The sequence below is a fragment of the Aptenodytes patagonicus genome, chromosome Z (genome assembly GCF_965638725.1).
Source record: "Aptenodytes patagonicus chromosome Z, bAptPat1.pri.cur, whole genome shotgun sequence".
NCBI lineage: Eukaryota > Metazoa > Chordata > Aves > Sphenisciformes > Spheniscidae > Aptenodytes > Aptenodytes patagonicus.
In genome coordinates this window covers 28,637,695-28,659,002 of record NC_134982.1, presented here as the reverse complement: position 1 = coordinate 28,659,002, position 21,308 = coordinate 28,637,695, and the positions used below count along the sequence as shown (strand labels likewise).

Below are 21,308 nucleotides of genomic sequence, written 5' to 3'. Positions count from 1 at the left end.
ACCAGATATCCCAAAGTCACTCATGGGAATAGGTCCCTTAATAAAAGCCAGATGGGTAGAAAGAGGATATGGAGCAAGCTAGACCCCAGGGTCCACTGGAACCACTGAAACTGAACTTGTGGAAGAGCAACGTTGCAGAGGAAACCCCAAAATGCCAAGAGGCATTTCTGAGTTGCAAGGGTTTCTGCAGAGACCCCTGCACTAACAAACACTTCCCTCATGCTGTAGCGTGGGGAGCCCAGCTGCGAGGAGGCTTCCAGGCCGCTTCGCTACCGGGAGGCCTGGCAGGGCCGTGGGAAACAGAGGCTGTTGGAGAACACTTGCTCTACAGCTGAACCAGGGCTTGCTCAGGCACCTGTCAGTGTGGGACTGTGGTGGCACAAGGCCATGAGACTTGCACAGAAAGACACTTCTACACAGGGTCTTCATTTCTGCAGTATGGCTCTTCTTATGATTACCAAATTAGAAATAGCACTTGTTATCCACTGTGTGTAGACATACTGTCTCAAGAGGACTGGGATTTCACAGGAGGATATTTCTATGGGCAGAGATAGAAAAGAAGATCGACCTCTTTTGGCATAGGTATCTACTCTAAGGGGCTGCAGAGACTGCCCTTAGGGCACACTCATATACTGCCTTTGAAGAATAATGGCGCATAATTCTGTTTCAATCAACCACCACCGATTTCATAGGCATGGCATGGCACTCGAGTACACACTTCACAGAAGGAAAAGTATGATCACAGATGAGCTGGGAGAAGAGAACGATGCTATGGACATTGCGGTATCTAAGGATCTTCTTTCCCTTATATTATCCAGTCATATTCACATTGCGAAGATCTTTGTTAGCTCCCACAGACGGGAAGATTGGGACTTCAGGTGACGCCACACGGCTCATTTGGTGTCATGCTGATCTCTTGGTTTTGTCCATGAGCTGGGCACTTCCAGTTTTCCTGAGGTAGCAGATACAGAGGTCTTTGTTTCATATCTTTTAAGAAAAACAAAAGTGAAGGGAAAGGGGACAGGCAGACAGACGTGATGGAGTTTCTTAGGAAAGACGCAAACACACTTGATGTAAAACACGTTTCTGAAATACTCCATTGGGACAGACAGTGCCAGAGCCTCCAAAAGCAAACCTCACCCTCTCAGAATCACCCTGAAGAACAATTACAGAATTATTGTGGCAAGTTACAAAACAGTTAGAGAGGCATGACTTTTCATAAATAAATGGCCAGGCACCTGGCTCTCCAGGGCCCTGAACTTCATGCAGAATGGACGTTTTGCTCACTAATATCCTGCAGCAGGTCAAGGCAGAGGAACTGCAGGTGCTGTGCACATAACAGTACACAGTACTGACAGCAGAGAAGACAGTGCTGCTATAGCGAGGCATTCATAGAATTTATGTGCAGAAAGTATTTATCAGAGGACAAATACACCCACTCTTTCTGTTGTTCTGCCAGTTTTTCTGCCAAGCATTTTATCAGGACAGGGTCCACTTTGGAGTCAAACTTGTTGGCAAACCAGTGCCCGTAATTCAGAAGCCATCTTAATTCTGCAGCCCCATAGATGCAGACACTGCGAAGATGGGTACCAGTGCAGGGAGGATACAAATGGTCTTCAAGATAATTCCATTTCACCAGACGAGTTTTGCTTTGTAGGTCTGTTATGTCCTGGGCCGACCTTGGAACTTCCCCAGGGACCCCGGGAACACGTACAAGAGTGGCCCAGAAGTGTTCATCTGGAGAGTATGTATCCCTTGACCACTCAAAAAAATCTTTTGCTAGAGAACTTTCAAGGGTATATTGAATAAATGCTCGGCTTAAAACAAAATAGGCACTGCCTACAAATACCTCAATATTATGAGGTGGCGGATTCTTGGAAATGTTGGTTTTTACAGGCATCTGCATGTATTCGTAAGGCACTTTCATAAGTTCATAGTGATAAGTAAATCGTTCTCTTTTGCTACTGCTTGGCTTTATAGTTTCCAGCATGTTTCCTCCACCAAGTTTCTTCAGTTCAGCGACCAACTCAAAATTTGACCTCAAAGGGAAATCTTGGCCACACAAATTAATAACATACTTCCAGGGAACTGAAGAGTCGATCAAATCAGACAAGCAATTGAAATCTGCTTGCAGCCGTGAAATATGTGCATAGTCCACTGTCTCCAATTTTGATGCAATAAAAATATTGGGGAAACATTTAGCTAGATTGTTCATAGCAGATTTGAAACTTTTTGCTGCTTTTTGGTCATAATGGATGCAGTAAATATTTTGATGACTGTACAGTGAATGTATGAGCCTTTCTACCATTACCGCATCTTTGTGAACAACCAAAGAATAGGCGATTGGAAAACTCTCCTCCTCTGGAGAAACAGGTTTTAGGTGGTATTTCCTAAGTGAATGATACATGTGGCAATCACTCATCATTGCTACGACATCTTCATCAGCTAAATCAATTATCTCTTTTCTTCTTATCTCTAAACTCTTTCCAATTTCATGGGGATCTTGTTCATATATAGATGAACAATTAATTTCATACTGGAACTCATTTCTAAGGTAGGAATACCTGTTTCTAATGTAAGAAGTGCTCAAGAAGTGCTCAACCAAATAAATGCCCTTAGAGGGAAAAAAGTGTCTTTCAACATGGAGGAGCTTCAGCAGTGCAATCAGCCACCCTGTAACACACAGGATCAGCATCTTCCTTCGTGCGGGACATTTGTAGGGACACTTGCGTCTCTTCATTCTGCAAGAGAACAGAGACATGTTTTATTTTATGTATTTTATTATACATACAATACATACAATACATTATAAAAAAACATGTTTTATTTATGTATTTTAAATCAGGAACAAAGCATCAGAGACAATTCCAGCTTCTAACAAAGACATGTGCACACCGGTCTGCCTACAGCATAAACACCACCTTAGCAGGACAGGGCACTGGAAATCTGCAGTTTCTTCTTAATCATCATGTTAATTCAGACACAGATTTTACCACAATAATAGGCAAAGATTTCATTCCCCTGAATTAGCCAACTGAAGGCAATAAACCAACTCATATTTCAGATGATTTCCAGCTGAATAGGAGTGTTGGAACAAGACTCCCACTGTTTATTTTCCAAACCTTTTTTTAATTTCTTATGAGTCACAAACTGAAGTACAGCAACCCCTGCACTGGCAGAAACATGATTGTCCTCTAAGTGAGTAGGAAGGATTGTTTATTTTCCCTGAGTAACTCCAGGGGATTCAATGGGAGCAGCAAGGGGATCTCTTGTGAGTCTGCAAAGAATGTGTGCTTAATGATAGATATTAGTATTTAAAAGAAATAAAATGTTAAACTAAAAGCTTTAGAATTCAGTCAGAGCATTCTCATTATCTCTAACACTGGGGCTGGCCCATGAAGATGTCCACGGGGAAATGAATTTCCTTCCCGTCCTCCTCCAACAGAGGCTGACAAGCCCAAAGTCCTCCCTGTGTCCAGATTTCTTCTGGAAAATACTGCTAACCTGCCCTGAAGAAAGAGACGGATGAAGACATAGCACTTCCATCCACTAGAATAAGTATATCATGTAACCTTTTGAAGGCAGGAGGGGTAGTAGTGAGCAATAGCGTATCTATCCTGTTCTCTGCCTGTGACACAACCTCGGATGCAACTGCAAAAACACACACATGGCCCCTTTTTATGCAGCAGGGTATTTAATAACATTCCTGTGTAGCAACTTAACAACTGAGGTTTTACCACAATAAAAGCTAAATACAGTGATACTCTTTCCATATAGCTTCGCTTTACCAGCTGAGTGCAAGCAGCATTGTTGCTGTCCCTGAATTCAAATTAGACCAGAGTCTACATCCAGATGCAGCATTAAACTTAGCTCTACTTAGCTTAAACTAAACTCTACTTTGTCTCTAAATTGAACAGCTCCCAATATTTTCTTTTGAGAAGAAGCTGTTCCAGAACGCTTCAGAGTGAGTAAAATGGTGGGGCCATCAGCAGTGGCTCAGATGTCTGCAGATCTCACGTATGCATGTAAAATCAAGTATTGAGGCGTGCGTGCAACACTTACTGCAAGACTAACTTAGGCATCTTTAGCATTCCCACCAGTGTCAGGTCTTGCAAGCCGTAGCTTCAGTTAAAATGCAGCCTGCCAAGACAAAGCTGCTTCATTAGTCTGACCTCCCTAACTTTGCATTTCCCTGTGCGTCTTTCTCCTTGATATTTCTCGTCTGGGGGCAACAGAAAGGAGAAGGAAATGCCACCGCCTTGTTTCACCTGGGGGTGCCAGGTATAGACCAGGGAAGGGAGCAGGGTGAGCCAACACGTACCTATTTTGTAGAAGCCAGACCTCAGCAGCTCTCTGCAGGTTTTACAAACAGCCTCCAGGTACGCTAACAAAGAAAGAGAAAAAACAGATCTACCTCCCCACGAACCCAAAAATCCCACCTTCCCCCTTAGCCAGCAGATGCTTTCCTTCACTTCTTCTCCAAGCTAATCTAGCTCAACGTCTAATGCAGGTGTCCCATTTACCTACTTCCTTCCTGTACCTATGTTCCTGGAGAAAAGTCGCTCTCAAAAGCTGCTCCTAACCAAAGCCAGGTTTCCAGCCACGTGACAGAAGCACTGCGGAGGGGAACACAGCTAACCTGCCCACATTTTTAATTTCGAGGGAGAAGACCTGTGTGGTGTGATCTCTCTGTGAAGCCCGCCCTGTGCCTCTGCCCAGTGGTCTCCCTGGCTACCAAGGACAAGCCCTACCACTCCTCGCTGAACAGGGATCGCCTCATCCAGGGAGTGAATCTTCCTTTCCTCTCTACCCCCTTCAAAAAGGCAAAAGAGAGCCTGGACAAAGAAAAAGGAGGGTGAAAAAAAAGCATATCTTCCACTGTTCCAAAACCCCTCTATCTATGGTAGCCCTGGCCAGCTTCCACCCAGTGCCAAACATTCTGTTTCTAGGCAAACCAACAAAAAAACCATCGCGCCACACTTCCCTGCCTGAAACTACCAATCTAGAATACTGGAGCCCATTGTGGTCCGGAGTTAGACCAGAACGTGCAAGAAATCACCTGGATAGCACTGAGGACTCCCTCTTTGCAGCTGATGAGCAAAGGATCCACACTCGGCTCCCTGAATATTCCTACGGTTTTCGGCACTGCCAACCACAAGACACTATTGTGCCATATAAAGAGGTCACAGAAATCCAGAAGACTGTGGTGACATGGTTCAAATTCCTTGTGAAGGAAGGAATTAAGGAGCACTGGTGAGAAGTCTCAGCTCCTCCACCGAATCCCTTGTTTATGGAGGATCTCCCCCTGATCCTGGCCAGCATCTGGCTATCCTGAGCCAGTGATTACATCAACAGCCCCATCTGTTTGTTGGTTTTTTGTCTTTTTTTGGGTTTGTTTTTTTTTTTCTTTTACAACACACCCTATATCACCATCACCGCAGTGGTCCAGACAGAATCAGGCCATGTGTGACCCCAACCACTCTTAAGCACTCATCCCGCCACCAGTGCAGTTCACCACTACCAATATCATGCTGTCCCTCCTGCTCCATCCTTATCACATTAAATTCATAGTCTCTTGTTGTTACCTCCGAGGCACTCCACAGCCAGGCTCGGTATATCAGTACTATATATATCAGTATATCAGTACTAGGGCAACAGCTTTGCTCTTTAGGAACAAATCATTTATCTCTAACCAGGATGAAGTCAGTTTCTGCAAAAGACCAGGATATCTTGAGGAACAGTGCGAGACCAGGGAATTACATCCCTCGGGACAGAAGGGCCACCACTAATTTCATCAAGTTTTGATTCAAGTGCAAAACTCCTATTTCTTACCACATGCATCACTCGAAGCCCCACCCAGACATAGCAGTGTACCGTACACGCAGTCCTCTCTGGAGGAGGAACGAATGAATGACACGCGGCAGACGGGAACAGGCACCTAGAGCTACCTGAAGCATCTACCTGGGGTAGCATTGACCAGATGCTACCTCCGGTTATCTTGCTCATGAGTATTTTTTTCTTGGGTGCTTCCATGCTATATGCAGGACCAACTTTCTCTCTTTTGCACAAAGATTTTCTACTAGGAAGGGTGCTTGGCACTGCCATCTTGCCTTGTTTCGTAAAACGCTTGCACTTTCTCTTCTATATGCGAGAAGAGTCCTGAGGAAATTAATGGAGACTGATCTCATCTTGCGACAAACACATATTGCACAGCTGGTCTATATACACATATATACAGTGTCTAATCTGGCCAGGGCACTTACTAGCCAGGATGCAAAGTACTAAATGGTTCAGAGAAGTTAAATGGGTGGGTTTATTTATCCTTTGCATCTGTAATGCAAGAACAAGAGATGGTCAAAAAAACCAAACATGCAATAAATACAAGGGAAACACCTTTGTGTTGTGTAACAAAACACAGGTTCTTACACAACACATAATTATAGCCTGTCATAAGGTACCTTAAAGACCATGAGCTCAGCAGGATTCAAGAAGGAATTAGGCAATCAGCTGGCTATTGAGAGTTTCCAGAGTTACCTTTGCCGATACATAAATACAAACGGAAAGCTAAATTCCCTGGAACCACGACATCAGGCAATTACCAGCTGCCAAGACTTGTGACTGGAAATTCTTACCAATAAAAATGTTTCTTGTGACCATCACTCCGTTCTCTGAATCTGCTTTTATCTACTGCTGGACCAGAAGAAGGATTGCTAGTTAGATCTGTGACGGCAATATTTGTATCCCACACAGAGAGTGGCCAGATTTTCCACTGGTGTATTTTGCTGCTTTTTTTTTTTTTTTATTTTCCTCCCTGCAAGAAGCCATTTTGGGCAGCTTTACACCTTCAAACACTTCAAATCATTCGCTTTCTGCAACTGCGCAAGCTGCACATTGACAAAAAAGGAGGAACAAAGAGGGTGCTGGGAGAATTTCACACCCTCCTGAAAAAGTTCAGCTGCCGATCAAGTCCTTCCACTCGCTGAACACTGTGTTGGCCTTAGTCAGCAGAATAAACCCTCCCAAGGGGACTGAGCAAAGGCTGAGCCTTGTTGCTTTCAAATTGAAACTGTCGGTTCTCCCCTCCAAGGTGCTCTCCAGCTAGGCTCAGCTGTCTGTGTCTGCCTAAGGCAATGATGCTGGGCTTGCAGAAGGACCAGAAAATACATGGCACTCTTCAAGCAGGCAGTGGAGCTCCACTCCCTCCTACGTGCTTCAATCCAGTGAGCACGTCTCGGTTTTTGGGAGGCTGCAGAAGAATTCTGCAGCTCTCCTGTGGCTCACACAACACTCATAAAACCCTACAAAACCCATAAAACCGGAGGATAGGCTTTTTCCCCTGCGTACTGAAAGTGTTGAAAGTTATGAACCAAGCTATGGCCAGCTAAAGGAAGTGCTGGGAAGGAAGGCCAAGCTGAAGGCAAAAGCATGCTAGAAAATGTGTATAGGACTTACACTAGAATTAGACCTTGGTTTCTACTGACCTGCAGCAACTGGGGGAGAGAGGGAAAACATGGAAATAAGAACAGAGGAAATAATGCATATGTGTCTATAGACACTCATATATGTATTTCGGGTAACACCGCAAAGGTTTGGACAAGTGAAGTGAAGTATGGCCTGATCACAGGGGAATATCTGTGGAAGACCTGTTGCCTCAATAGTCACTTCCAGCTGCTATCAGCCAGATGTGCAGAAGTTCACCTTCCTGCAAAAAATTGTTGCTCCTGCTTGCGAACTACTGAATCTTATTCCGGCAATCTGTAAACATAAATTAACAGCTAGTGAAGCTGCAGATTACCCAAGAGTGTGCAAACCCCTACAGTGGGCACATCACAAATGTCAAAAGCAGTGTTTGCACTCATACACTATCCATAGGCAATTTGCTTGGGTAAATCACATACCATGCTCAATACCCAAGCTCGTACTGGAACACTATCACAGTGTAACCTATAAGGCCAGGGAAGCATATTGAACCAGTGGCTATTTCTCTTGGTTTTTACAATACAGATTACTATAACAACACAAAAATGTTGAATTTCTACTGAGAGACCATAATTGCTTGAAACGTTAACTGCTTGCAAGGTGAAACCAAAGGAAAGTCTAATTAAAGGTAAATTAAAGCCTGCTTTTAGGATTCTTTTGGGAGAGGAAAAAAAAAAGTATTAAACCAATTCTAATTCTAGCTCCGCTGGCTCATAACATTCCTACACGCCATCAGGCACTTACCCTGTGGACTTCCCTAAGCATGCCTTTGGGGTGTGGCTACTCCGGATCTGTCGTGAGCAAAGACCACAGCACATCATGCATGTATCTGAACGCCTTTCTATTGGAGGGAAGCAACACCCACAGCACCCCACTCCTCCCCCTCTCCTTCCCCCACCAACCCTGATGCAGCCTGGGCTCCCGGACTCTGCTCTTGGGTGCTGAGAGGGTGACAAGACAGCATTCAGCACGAGAACACAGCCGCCTGCTGGTGACTTTCTCCCATACCTGCCCTTTGCCGTCCCATCCCTCCAGGAGTCACCCTGACTCTCATGAACAGGAATGGGGGCGAGTTTGCATGGCCAGGCACTCAAGGAGGGCAGGGGCCCTGGGTCTTCACTGGGCATAGGACTTCTGTCCAGATCCTCCCCAAGTTATATAGCACTTTCACAAACCCTGGCTCCCAGGGAAATCCTCCTCTCCTCTCTTTGCACCACACTTTTGCTAGACCTCCCATATTTTACCCTCTCCGTGTTGGCAAAGAACAAACACCCGCATTTGTATCAGTTTGATTAACAGACCCATTATCAATTTGTTACATCAAACTTTAATCCATGGCAATTCATCTGAAGATTTCCATTGGAGAAATCTGCATTTCCCTTGTTGCTAGCACCGTAACACAAGACAAAAGAAATTTTACTAAAATCTGGGAAGTGGCTCTCCCTTCACAACTGCTGCTCGCATTCAGAGAAGATGGACGAAGGCAAAGCATCCATCCCCCAAGCATGGACTACAGGTCTTAGCCTCTCAAAGATCATGCCCTCAGCTGCAAAGATTGCTGTGTTGAAGATTTCTTTATTCATAAAGCCACGCACACTGCTCAGGATTCAATCACAAAATGAAAACAGGTCAAGTTGTTGGGAAGAGGAGGAAGTCCTCTCCCTATGTGCTTGGGCTTCAGGTGGGAGCACAGGGTTGTGGCTGGGGAGCAGTCCAGCTAAAAGCTTTCACTCATGAACCGCAGGCATTAATTACAACTCTTCTGATTGACAGCAAGGCTCTAGTGTGCCTTCTGTGATACTGAAATTCAAAAGGCGATCCCTGAGAAGAGTTAAGCAAGGGTCAGGTGTGCTGCTAACACCAGGTGCAACCTGGTTGAAAAACCCTGAACAACCCACTCTGTAAGCCATGTGAACAACCAGGTGCTTTTGCATTTCACTGGCACTCCTGAAAAACATGTGCATTGCCTCAAGTCAATATATTTCTTTCAAACTCAAAAGAAGCATTTCCTATTTCAGGATTTTTTTATTTAAACTGAACTGAAAAAAGTTCTAAAAGAAATCCAATTTTGAATAGGAACAAAGTATCACAGATGGCAACAATCCACATTTTGGCTTGGTTTGCAGTTTAGCCTTTTTGTTTTGTCAAAATTAAGCTGGATTAGAGCAACGTTTGCTTCTTCATTTGCATTTCTCATAACAAAAAACATGTTCCCTTCCATAATATTTGTAAAAAGTAGCAGTGGCAATCCTGGCCTCCACAGCAAAGCCTAAGAGGGAGTGATGATCTGCCTGACCAAAAAGCTATTCTGCAGTTTCACCTGAATACTGTGCCATTTTTGTTGCATTCTGATCTAAACACACTGGCTAAGGCCACTGAGCCCTATCACAGAGGTAGCGAGGTCATTGCAAATGAAGCTTGTAACTCTCCTATATTACTTAATTTGTATTATTTATAGTTCCATAACATCAAACATCTAAGATGCTGCAGAAACACCACCAATCAGTGTAAGCTAGATTTAAATTAGGTTTGAGTGTGCCTATCTGAAGTTTCACTGTGTTTACCAAATCACTGCAAAAGCAGACCTTTTCAACTGTTGCATCTTCTCAGTCCTATACAGACAAATAAATCGTCATGGTGCAGCTGGTGAACTGCATATCCAGGGTAGCATAGGATACCTTCTACCGGCCCAACATCTCTTCCCTGGAGGGAAGCAGACCACACATACACAAAGAGGACTGGGGAGAAGTCGTGCCCACCTCCTTGTGAGCCCATGGCCCTTGAAAGAAAAATAGGAGCTGCTGATGCTGTGTGTTGGAAGAGGAACAGGACAGTCAGATATTAACCGGCTGAGTCTCTACACTATGAGATGTGGTGGTCCAAATTTCTGCTCTGAAGAGTCTCCTGTGAGCACACAAATTAATTTATTGGGAATAACATTTTTTACAAGGTGTACATCCATTCCTTCAGAGTAAAAGCAAGTTTAAAGCACCACTCGTACTGAGAAACCATATAACCACACCATCATGCATTATTTCATAGAATCATACACTGGTTTGAGTTGGAAGGGACCTTTAAAGGTCATCTAGTCCAACCCCCCTGCCATGGGCAGGGACATTTCCACTGGACTGCTTGAGGTTGTCCCACAACATCTAGGAATGAGTTCTGCTCCCTGGCATAAAATAATGTGGTTAAATTACCCAGAGTGCTTCTGGATTTGGCCTTGAAGAAAACTAGGAGAGAACCTCTTCTGTATCCTGGTTGCTGTACCACGCATGTGACACCCACCTTGCCCAATGTTTGTCAAACTAAGCATCTGAGGTCCCTCCACAGCTGGTGGAAAGACATAAGGACCTGCAAAGGACCATCAATTCATCCCAGAACACGGGCTGCAAGACAGGCTGGATGAGGCATCCCTAGGAAAGTCACTGCCCCAACAAACAGGAGTCAGGATAAAAGCGCAGCTTTTGCACCAGCACTACGAGCTCTGCCAGCTCTGCTTGCAATGGCGCAGCCTTGGTGCATCTCTGGTGTGAAGCATTCTGGGTGTAGCAGCATTGCACGCAACCCTGATCCTCTGCCAGTAACACCCCAGCAACTCCTTTGCCCCAGAGCGGTGCTCAGGAGCAATGGAGAAAAGCCAGCCTGGAAGCTGTTCTGGTCAGCACAAGCCTGAGCCGGCCCAGAGAACCAAACTCCCACTCTGGCTGGCCTCCAACGGCTCGTATCCACCAGGGTTACAGCAGCTTCAGCCCTCTTTGAGGCCACCCCTCTATAAAGGGTTAAGGAGGAATTCAAGCAACGCAGAGAAGCAGACAGGTTCCCTTCAGCAGCACAGAGAAACTGCCAGGCTTTGGGCTCATGCTGCCTCTCTGAAGGCTTGTTTCCACTTTACTAAGACCTTAATGATTTACATATGGAGAGCCCTGGCTCCTGAGAGAGCCCAGGGCTTTACTGCTGCTCCTCACAATATTATTTCTGCTGTTTCCATAAACCCTATGTATCTGGAGTAACAGCAACTCCCAGTCTGTGCAGCTCAGTGATGCCAATGTCATTCTTGCACAGGAGTAGTCTGCAGCTCCCTTCACCCTGAACAGGAACAAATTACCAACTCTCACATTCCTCTTGCACTGCACAGCAAGTCTCACTAGTCAACCGCCTCTTGCATCCCTGTATCGGCAGTACAAGTCAGAAAATATGAAAACTGGCTGCCTTGCGGCAAAAAAGATAGCAGACCCGCCCTGGCACTGAAGAAGCAGTCCCTGCCCCTCCAGAAGCTTCTGTTCCTATTTCGCAAATGACTCACCTATGGCTATTGGAAAAAGCCTTCTTGGGAATAAAGTCGTTTCCAAAAAGCTGTTCCTTTAAAGTAACAGCTGCATTATTCAAGGTAATTTTTCTTTAACGGAAAAGTCAAAGACCTGTGGGTATTTACATTTTAACATCTACTCTTTTCTCCTTCTCCCCATTTAGCAAAAACTCCCATTTTTGGAACAAACTCAACCATGAAAAACAGTGAAGGTTCAGACAAGCTACTTTTGATAGAGACCATTTATAACTAAAAAGTACCCAATTAAGAGTTTGCTTTAACTGGTGCAAAAAGGGCAAATGTGTCATTTCCCTCATCAAAATCTGTGGTCTTCTTCCAACCTTTCCTATGCACTGCAGAGGTGCTCCCAGTTTGTCTGTATTCAGATCACACCAATTTATTAACAGCTCATCAACCACTTTGTTTGAGACTACAAGGAATTTTGCAGCTCCCCAGCACTTCATTCCCTTTTGTCGTTGTGTCTTTTCTGATATAGCTTATACTCCACTAAACACAAGTGCTTCAGTGATTAAAGGTAGCAGCTACCAGGTGGATCTACAGAGCCCACAAGCTCCCTGGATGCTGCTCGCAGGATGGAGCTGTCATGAACCACTCGGGTCCATCACAGGAAGCCCAGAGCCTGGTGGGGCCAAAATGCACTGGAGACCTCCCCGCAGGCAGAAGGATGAAAATCCTGCTTTGAAGGTTGGGGTTTGTCCAGGGAGGCTGGAGGGATCTCTGCTCAGAGCGGGCTGGCCCCACGGAGAGGGAAAGGCACTCCAGACAGCGCTGAAAGCAACAGGTGCAGCAGCAGAACACGCAGGCAGGGCTACCTGAGGAAGCTTGTAAAGCTCAACCACCAACTACATTAAGCTACAGAAAAACAAAAGCCATGATCTCCCTTAACATGTAGCCCTATTGAATTTATACTACTTCTTTTCTACTTTTGCATTACCCATCAAAGAGGTCTGTGACTCTCTACAGTTGGCTACAGATGCCACAAACAATTTTTGGTGTCTTGCCAGACGGCCAGCTGGTGGGAACCATCTCTTTAGCGGTAGTCATATTAGCTTGGGAGTGGTTAACCCGGGGCGTGGAGTGGTATAACACGTTGGCTGCTACCAGAATGGGGATTCTTGGAAAATTCAGGCTGTGAGAGGCAGTGCTCTCTCCTCGCTGGATGTGAAATACATAGCACTCACAATGAATGCTATCGTGGGGCAACCTGCTTTTGTGCTTGACACAGAGCAAGAGTTAAGTGAAAAGGTCGTCTGAATGCAAGTCTGTGGAAGGAGAGGAAACAGAGAGCACGAATGCAGGGGAGCAGTACTCCTACCCTACCATGTTGTTCTCTCTCCCATGCAGGAGCCCTTCTGCCGACACACAGCACAAACCAGGCTCCTTGCTTACCACTTAGGTTAAAAAAAAAAAAAGGGGGAATGGGTGCTGAGAAGGAGCAGCAGAATAGAGGTTGGGAAATGATGAAAGAGGAGAATTGAGAGAGGGATCAATGAGGGCAAGTGCTTTCATGTAGGTAGCATTAACAACAACACCAAATCAGAGCAGCAGAACAGGTGCTTTCTCCGACTTGCTACTCCCCCATCCCTCAAGGGCATCTGAGGCAAAACCAGTGTCTACAACTTCCCGTGGAAACCAGGTCACAGCATATTTCAGCAACCAACACCATTACCATATAGTAGCAGGAACTACAGGAACAATTCCCTCTCCTCCAGGCAAAAACACTTTGGGAAAAGTTCTCCCTGATAAAATATCTCTGTTTGCTTAATACACCCCCGCTTACACAGCAATGCAAATTTGGTCAAGTTGTTTGCATGACCAACTCTGGAGAAAGACACAGTTAGTTCCTTCTGGTTTTCCCTCTACTCTGTACAAATCAAGTCACTTGATGGGTCTCTGGGGAAGGCAGAGGGGACGATGTTCCTAGGAAGCTGAGGAAGCAGAAAAGTAATGATGTGCTTTGCTAAGCGATTTTTTATATTTTTTTTTTTTTCAGTAAACTGTCCAAATTAAACTTTTAACTACTTGATTATTCAATGCTGCTAGCTGGGAAAGTTAACTTATTAATGCAGTAGTGTTTACTGCTTCTAACTGGTTATTTCCATTGCAAAATTATCTATTGATAAGGATCACAGAGCTTCTGTATGAGTACTTTTTATTGTCATTAAATCTAGATCAGTTGATTCTATTGAGTTTGTCTGGTTTTCCACTCACTTTCCCCGCACTGGAGCCTCAGCCTATGCCCCTGTAACATAGCAGTGCCCACTACCAGCCTCGTTCCACACAGCTCACCCCTTTGTTTTGGCTTGCCTGATGTAATACTTAGATTTCCTCTAAATGATGGACAACTAAAGAGCTAACTAACTATAATTACTTATATGCTGCCTTATGGACCTCTAATTGCGAGATGTGGAAAAATACGCCATTACTTTTAGACCCAAGACTAGTTAAATGATAAGCCAATTTTAAGACCCTGAAGACTTAAAACAACACAGTACCCCAAGGAAAAATAACAACAAAAATCTACAGTTTACCACAGCCTGTTTTGTGCTTCTGGAAGAGGAAAGACAGCTTCTTACCACATACATGGGAAACACCGGTTCAGCAAAGATTTGGCAATTATGGGTATCACATACAATTTTGTCCCAGCGCTAAACATGAGGACTCTTCATTGCACGGGATACTTAGATCTGTGTTTCCTAACAGAACCTGCTGTCCTGACAGTAAGTTGTTTTGCTTGTCTGTCTGCCACTAGTCCCAACTCTCTATATGTTCTTTAGAAAAGGCTGGATGCTCTTTTTTAGTTGCCTCCAGTACATCGGTGATCCCCATAATTACAGTAAAATATGTAACATTAATTCCTGCATATCCACGTCCCAGAGATATGTCGAGGTAAAGGAAGTCTGTGTCTCTGCTCTCTGGCCAGGAAAAGAGGCAAGCGACTTCCGCAGGGTCATGCAAGAAGACAGCAGCACAAGAGAGAACTGAACCCGGCCCCTCTGCATCCCCAACTAATCTGAAATGCTTTACAATAACTTTTGAATGGAAGCTGTTCTGGTGGAGGCCTGAAAAGAAAAATCTCTTGGCAAATCCCTTGGTACGTCCCAAACTGTTCTGTCCTGCCAGTCAGAGGATTTGCAGCCCTGCTAAAGCAAGGAAGTGTTTAGAAAGCCCAGGGATAGTTGGCCATGGAAATTCTCAAGCCTGACTGCTCATACGTTGAGTATTTAAATTCTTGGACTTCAAGAGATGGGAGTATCCATGTTTGCCAAGGACTTAATGCACCATAAAGGCAGAAGTCAAGATAAAAATAAAAGAAATAATTAATTATTTAAAAAACCCCACAAACCCTGGTAAATAGAGTTTACTCACTTCTAATTTGGGGCAATCTAGAGTTTAACATCTTTGTTCCAACTCATATGAGAGTTTAAAATACCACTACTACTACGGTGGAGACAGGGTTAACTTTTACCTCCAAACTACCACATAACATAACATAAAAATTGGGCCCAAAGGGCCAGAACTTGTGTACATTGGCAAGGAGTAGCACTGTAAAAGAGGGTGGAAGTTTCCTGTTAGACAGGGATGCAGGAGCAACTGCACCGCACCACAGAAAAGCTCCCATTAACAGCTCAAAATATGTCTCCATTTCCTTCACCTCTCCACCAAGCTGCCTGCAGACTGTCGTCTGCGAGCCCGCGCTGCAAATCGCCCCCTTTGAGTCAATTCCTCCCATGTCAAAGCCTTCACCACCAAAGTCACAGCTTGTCACATCAGCAAGATCATTTCAAGGACAGCTGCAGACCTACCTCCTGGATTTTGCTGTGGTCTCTTCCCCTTGCGGAGCTCTTTAGGATGCTCTGTCCCAGAAGATTGACACGGGCACGGCCAGCTCGGTGGTTGAACAAAGTCCTGGTGTCTGCTCCATCCTGCCGGTGCCTGCAGCCTTCAGCTTTATCGGTGTTTCAAGCGCGTATGAAGTCGGATGTACAGAAGTAGCAGGGATGACATTATTGCTTGCACAGATTACAAAAGAAAAGTGTAAAATGTTAGCTGAAAAATAGTGAGTATGGAGGCTTTGTGTGATAAGCTGTAAAAGCCATTATCTATATAATAAGCATATATTTTTGTTTACTTGCATAGCATTTCTAAGTGCCAAGAAGATGGGAAAAAAAACACTGTAAAAAGAACAGATCATATCAAAGCAACCTAATTTCCTTCTATGGCAGGGTGAAAAGGACTTGGGGAGAGGCAGGAAAGCGCCCAGATGTGACAAGTCTCTGCCAAAAGCCTCACCAAGTTCAAGACTCGCACGGTACTTCAGGTACCAAGACTTCAGGTCTCAGAGGCCTTGGTCTCTTCACAGATAAAACAGCTCCACCACCAAGCAAAGGCCAGAAATTTGAGCTACCGGTATGACCCCCACAGTCCTGGTGATACTTTCTGAAACTGTTTAGACATGATGATCTGCATTGCAAGTTCACCTAAACGTAAGTACCTCATATTGTATACAATGGCTCTTATATGACAAGAAATACATTTTTGTGCTATTACACCTAAGCTTTGTGTGTGTAATGGTTACAAAGAAATTTGAGGAACTAAACATTGTACTATTTGTATGTACCACAAACAATACCAGAGTACTTTCCCTGGAGGAAAGCACAGTAGCAGTACTCCTAAGGCATATGTAGCATTCTCCTCCTCTCCATCCACATTTTGACCAAAGTATTGTGCACACCAGCCTCCTCTTCATCATCAGCCTTCCAGCTCTTACAGATTTATAAACCACACATCTCTGCACTATGGAGCTTATTATTTGTACTCCGTTCTCCAGCGTGGCAGGAGCAGGCTGAATCTGAATAAGCTCCAAAGAGAGGTCTGGGTGCCGCAGATCCATGGGATCCTGCAGTCCTGCCTTAGCTCGATGGGCCTAGCACAGCAAATTCATACAGCGAGAACAGTTTCCGAATTCCCCACTTAATATTTGGCACTCCCTGTATGCATAAGATGCAATGTGTCACAACAGTAGCTGTGTCAAATTTACCCCTTTTCAGTGTGATCGGAGGGGTACGGTGGGCAATGGTATCAAATGTTATTAATTGATAAAAGAATTAAGAACATAGAAATATAGAGATTATGGGAATTTCTTGTGAGACAAAAGCTCCCAGCACATGCTAAATTGGAAAAGGTCTGCAGACAGCTGCGCATCTTTTGCGTAAGATTTAGGGTGCTGACTTGTCCTTGCCCAAAAAACAAGCATGCAGAAAGACACCCCCCCCATCAAACAACGATGCACCACAAAAATGCACACAGGCCAACTGCGCTTCACAACGTCAATCCAAAAGGAAAAGGCCTTTGATTAGCACCAGGGAATCCTGCCCGGGCCAGTGGCTAGCTTCCTGATGCACCATGCAAGTCACATTGCAGTTAGACAATACGACAGAGCACGAGGATGTGTGGGTCTGGTATGTACCCTGTCATCTGCTCAATGACGCGTCTGTCTGGGCATCATGCGATTAGAGAACTCCTCTTTCTTCACAGTTGTCCCTCTTGTACTCAAAGCAGAGGGGCCTGTGCGTCGCACATGGTCACGTTGCAAATCCTGGTGAAGCCTTTTTCATTTTTAAGTTTTTCAGTGAGGGGTCTGATGAGGCTTGACTTGTTGACAGACAACCCTCCATTGCTGGATTCAGCACCCTGCAGTTTATGTTGCAGAAATGAGCTTTTTGTGACTCATCTGCTGTGTATCTTAGTTCCTTTATCAATATTTCCTGGGAGACCTCAAAAGCCAGTCACCGTATGACTCCTGACGCCTTTCCATAGCTGTAACAGCTACGCACACGCTGTAAGCTCCTGCTAGAGTCCTCTTAAGCATCATCTGTTAGTGAGACCAAACTCGCTTCATCAGCACCCATCAGGACAGCCCACGCTCCTTACCCACTTCCTACCTGAAGTCACTTTGTCGTGTAGGTACACAGTAACCACCAAGACTAACGGCCAAGCAGGTACATCAGCACCTCTCCGGTGCTCCACTCCTAGCTCTGACCAACAGCTAATGTGTTTCAAAAAAATCCCTGCATCGCCCTTTCCCAAAATCTTTCTGCTCAAGTCTGAAAATGCTCTGTTTCTGACTTGTTAGTGGACAGAAAGCTTCTCAAAATCATAATGTACATTGTGGACACCTGCTGAGGCCCTCAGCCATGTCTGGCTGGGCTAAACAGCTGCCAGGCTGACAAGATCTGTGTGATCAACAATCTCTGGACTTACCTGTTTGTTCTCAACCAATGTTTCAACATTTTCCGGGCTTCCCTGAATCCTATACATCAGCACTCACCGGTTTCTTTACACCTAATGATAGCACACGGCTTTGACCCTTTGTGCTTTTTTAATTTTACCTTTGGTTAATTCTTCCCAGCTCACGTGGACTACTTCTAAAGAATTTCAGAGACCTAGTCTCAGCCACCAAGGCATTTTTAAGATGATCACAGACAGTCTGTTGACTGACTAGAATAATTTGCACATATTAGGCCAGAAAATAGCATGCACAGTATAGGTTATCATCCACAAAATCTATAGAACCCGGTACACAAGCAGTTTTCAGTGTCTGGTCCCCTTTCCTGCATCCCCAGCGTAATCCCAGCACAAGGGTTCTGCCAACACAAGCAATTCAAACCTGAGTGTATCCCTTATCACTGTTACCGCTTTTAAAAAAGTTGCAGTCCTTAAGAATTGCTCATTTATATGAATCATGTGTCAAAAAGCATTAGCCAGGGCTGTTAGAGATCTTTAAATGCCTTTACAGCTGGGCAACGTACAGAAAAATACACAAGAACTGGACTAAAACTCATCAGTATCAGATAGATAAGGTGCACAAATACAGTAGCATTTCACTTCTCTTTCTGTGGCCATCTCAGAAAAGCTACATGCATGGAAGAACAGGCACATCACATCACATCCACAGGGCCCATCCAGCCCAGGATGTTGTCTCAGAGACGCAAAAGCAAATGCCTGGAAAGAGGAGAGAGAGAGCAGAAGAACAAGTACTCTCCACCACCTTCTCCACATGTTCTTTTGCCTTCTGTTCCCTTACAGCTCAGCAGTTTCCAAAGCCAGGAGTTACAACTTTCTACTTCTCATGAAATTTTGATTTCTTCCATCCAGTTGCTTTTGAACCCACAAAAATTTTCTGACATCCAGTAGACTGGGGCAGGGACAAAACACTCTACAGCTGACCTGAGTATTGTGTAAAAACCTGCTTTCTCTTACTTGTTTTCAATCTTTTGCCTTCCAGCGTCACTTGACTGTTGAAGTTCTTGGTCTGAAAGAGAGCAAACAGCTCTTTCCTGTTCACCGCCTCCACTCCAGTCGCAAGTTTATCTACTGTATCTACCCCTTAGCTGTTTCTCTCTCAGGCTATCAAATGCAAAAAGATTATTATTACGGAAGTTTATTTATTTTAAAAGGTTACTATTAAGGAAATTTGTGCCTAACGCAAAATGAAACAGGCTGGTTTATGGACTAGACCTTTGGAACAAGTCAGAGGATGTTCAATGGAGCAGATCCTCGGGTGGGACACAGTGGACGAGTTAACCTCAAGGGATGTTCCCCTTAAGGTCTCCTTCCACAAGCCTTTGTCTGATATTAGTAAGTCTGTTCACCCCATTATGAGAGAAAAGCTGCTACCGTCTCTCCTTGGGGAAAAAAACATTTTTTTCTGACAGATCCTTGCTGTTCTGTTACTTTTTGTTTCCTCACAAGGAAAAAGAGCCTCTTTCCATACTAAAGAAATGAGTAAGTGCACTTGGCAAATTAAACACAGCTACAGACTAACGCGTACGTTTTTAGCAATTTACTGAGAGACAAAAAAAAAAACCACGAGAGACTTCACCCAACATCACAACAAACCCGGTTCCTGTTACCAAACCACACATTAAGTTGGTATAACTGTTGCTCCTCAAAAAAAGCTTATGTGGCTGCAGCAGCTGGGCACACCTACTGCGAGCCGGGCTGCGGGCAGGTGTGTGCCCCGACTTCAAACGCCTGCAGCCTGTTAACCGCTGCCTCCTTCTGTTCCCGAGACGTAAAATCCCCCCGTAATTAACTTTTAAGAAGCACGGCGCCTTCTTACCGGAGCTCCCCGGCAGCACCCGCCGGCACCGACCCTCCTTCTCCTCCTCCTCCGCCGGCCGCCACCAGCGCCGCGCCCCGCCCGGCCCGGCCCGGCCCTCCCGCCGCGCCCCCGCGGAGCCACGCAGCTGCCGTCCCTTCCTCCTCCTCCTCCTCCTCCCACCCCCCAAACTCCACCGCCGCGGCTGAGCCTCCAAGTTTGCGCCTATGGCGGAGCCGCCGGGAGGAGGCGGGAGCTGCTGCGGCCCCAGCGCGCCGCTCCGCGCAAAAAGTTAGGGCCCTGCTCCGCTGGGCCGGGCGGAGCCGAGCCGAGCCGAGCCGGGCCGGGCCGGGCTCCCCCGCTGCCGCCGTCCCGGGACGCGCCCGCCGGCAGCGCACTCACCGGAGCGGAGCGCGGCCGTCCCGGGCCGGCCGCTGCGGGCAGGGCGCGCTCCTCTGCTCCGAGGCGCGCGCGTGTGTGTATATAGGATGTGTGTGCACGGACATGTGTGCGACACGGCACCCCATGACGTGGAGGAAAAAGGAGGGGCCGCCGCCCGCCCCGCAACCTGGCCGGCAGGAGGAGGAGGCAGCAGCGGCGAGGTCGCCGGGAGCGGAGCGGGCGCGGCCACCCCTTCCCGGGAGCCGGCACCAGGGCTCGGGAGGAGCCCGTCGCCTGCCCGCTGCCCCTCCTGCGAACGCGGCGCGGACCTGCCCCGCTGCTGCCCCCGAGGAGGCGGGGCGGCCGAGGGGGAAGCGCAGGTCTACGCTGCGGCTTTGCAAACGCTGCGGCCGGGAGGGAGCCCGCTCGGGGGGGGGGGGGGGGGGGGGGCGACAAGACGGGGCTGGGCAGGGCCCCGCTGCCGCCGGCCCGGGTGCGGGCGCGGCCGGGGCGCATCCGCCTCCGGGAACGGGGCCCCGCGCGGCCGCCCCGGGGGCGGCCCGGGCTCCTCGCCCTCCCCCTCGGGGCGGCGGCGGTGGCCTCTGCTCGGCTGCCCTGGGAAAGCAAAGACGTGCAAAGGGCCGGTCTGCAGCGGCCCCGGGGCGAGCGGCGGCTGGGCGCGGGGGGCGGCGGTGGCTGCTGTTTTGAACTAGTAAGCTGCGGTCTGGCTTTAAACCTCTGCTAACAGTGAAATAACCTGCCCTTGCACTGAAATACTGCGGTTCCCCAACGACTCCCAGGCAGAGGCCAGTGTTTTAAGGTCGGGCTGAGCTGCTAGGCTCTGCTCTCCGAGGGCCTGCACGCCCGGTGCACGGGTTCGGTGGGAAATTTGGAAGATGCCGCCAGAGCGGGGAGCGTCTGTCCGCTCCCGTAGCGCAGACCGTGCAGCTGAGCGCGGCTGTGACAGCTCGGCTCAAGGTTGCTAATTGCTTAAACTACTGTAACCGACTTCTA

General features: G+C 46.6%; 1 protein-coding gene across 3 annotated transcripts; it reads right to left on the bottom strand.

Annotated features, from left to right (window-relative positions):
* Positions 1-1,102: 1,102 nt before the first annotated feature.
* Positions 1,103-20,356, bottom strand: GCNT4 (glucosaminyl (N-acetyl) transferase 4). 3 transcript variants are annotated; one of them, XM_076362947.1, is made up of 3 exons: positions 20,316-20,356; positions 15,616-15,822; positions 1,103-2,741 (listed from the first exon to the last, which is right to left on the bottom strand). In XM_076362947.1, the coding sequence occupies exon 3, from the start codon at positions 2,738-2,740 to the stop codon at positions 1,376-1,378; it is 1,365 nt and encodes a 454-aa protein (XP_076219062.1). In that variant the 5' UTR covers position 2,741; positions 15,616-15,822; positions 20,316-20,356; the 3' UTR covers positions 1,103-1,375. The 3 variants fall into 3 exon arrangements, with proteins under 3 accessions (XP_076219062.1, XP_076219061.1, XP_076219063.1); XM_076362946.1 differs by lacking the exon at positions 20,316-20,356 and adding an exon at positions 19,935-19,980; XM_076362948.1 differs by lacking the exon at positions 20,316-20,356 and adding an exon at positions 19,073-19,122.
* Positions 20,357-21,308: the final 952 nt, after the last annotated feature.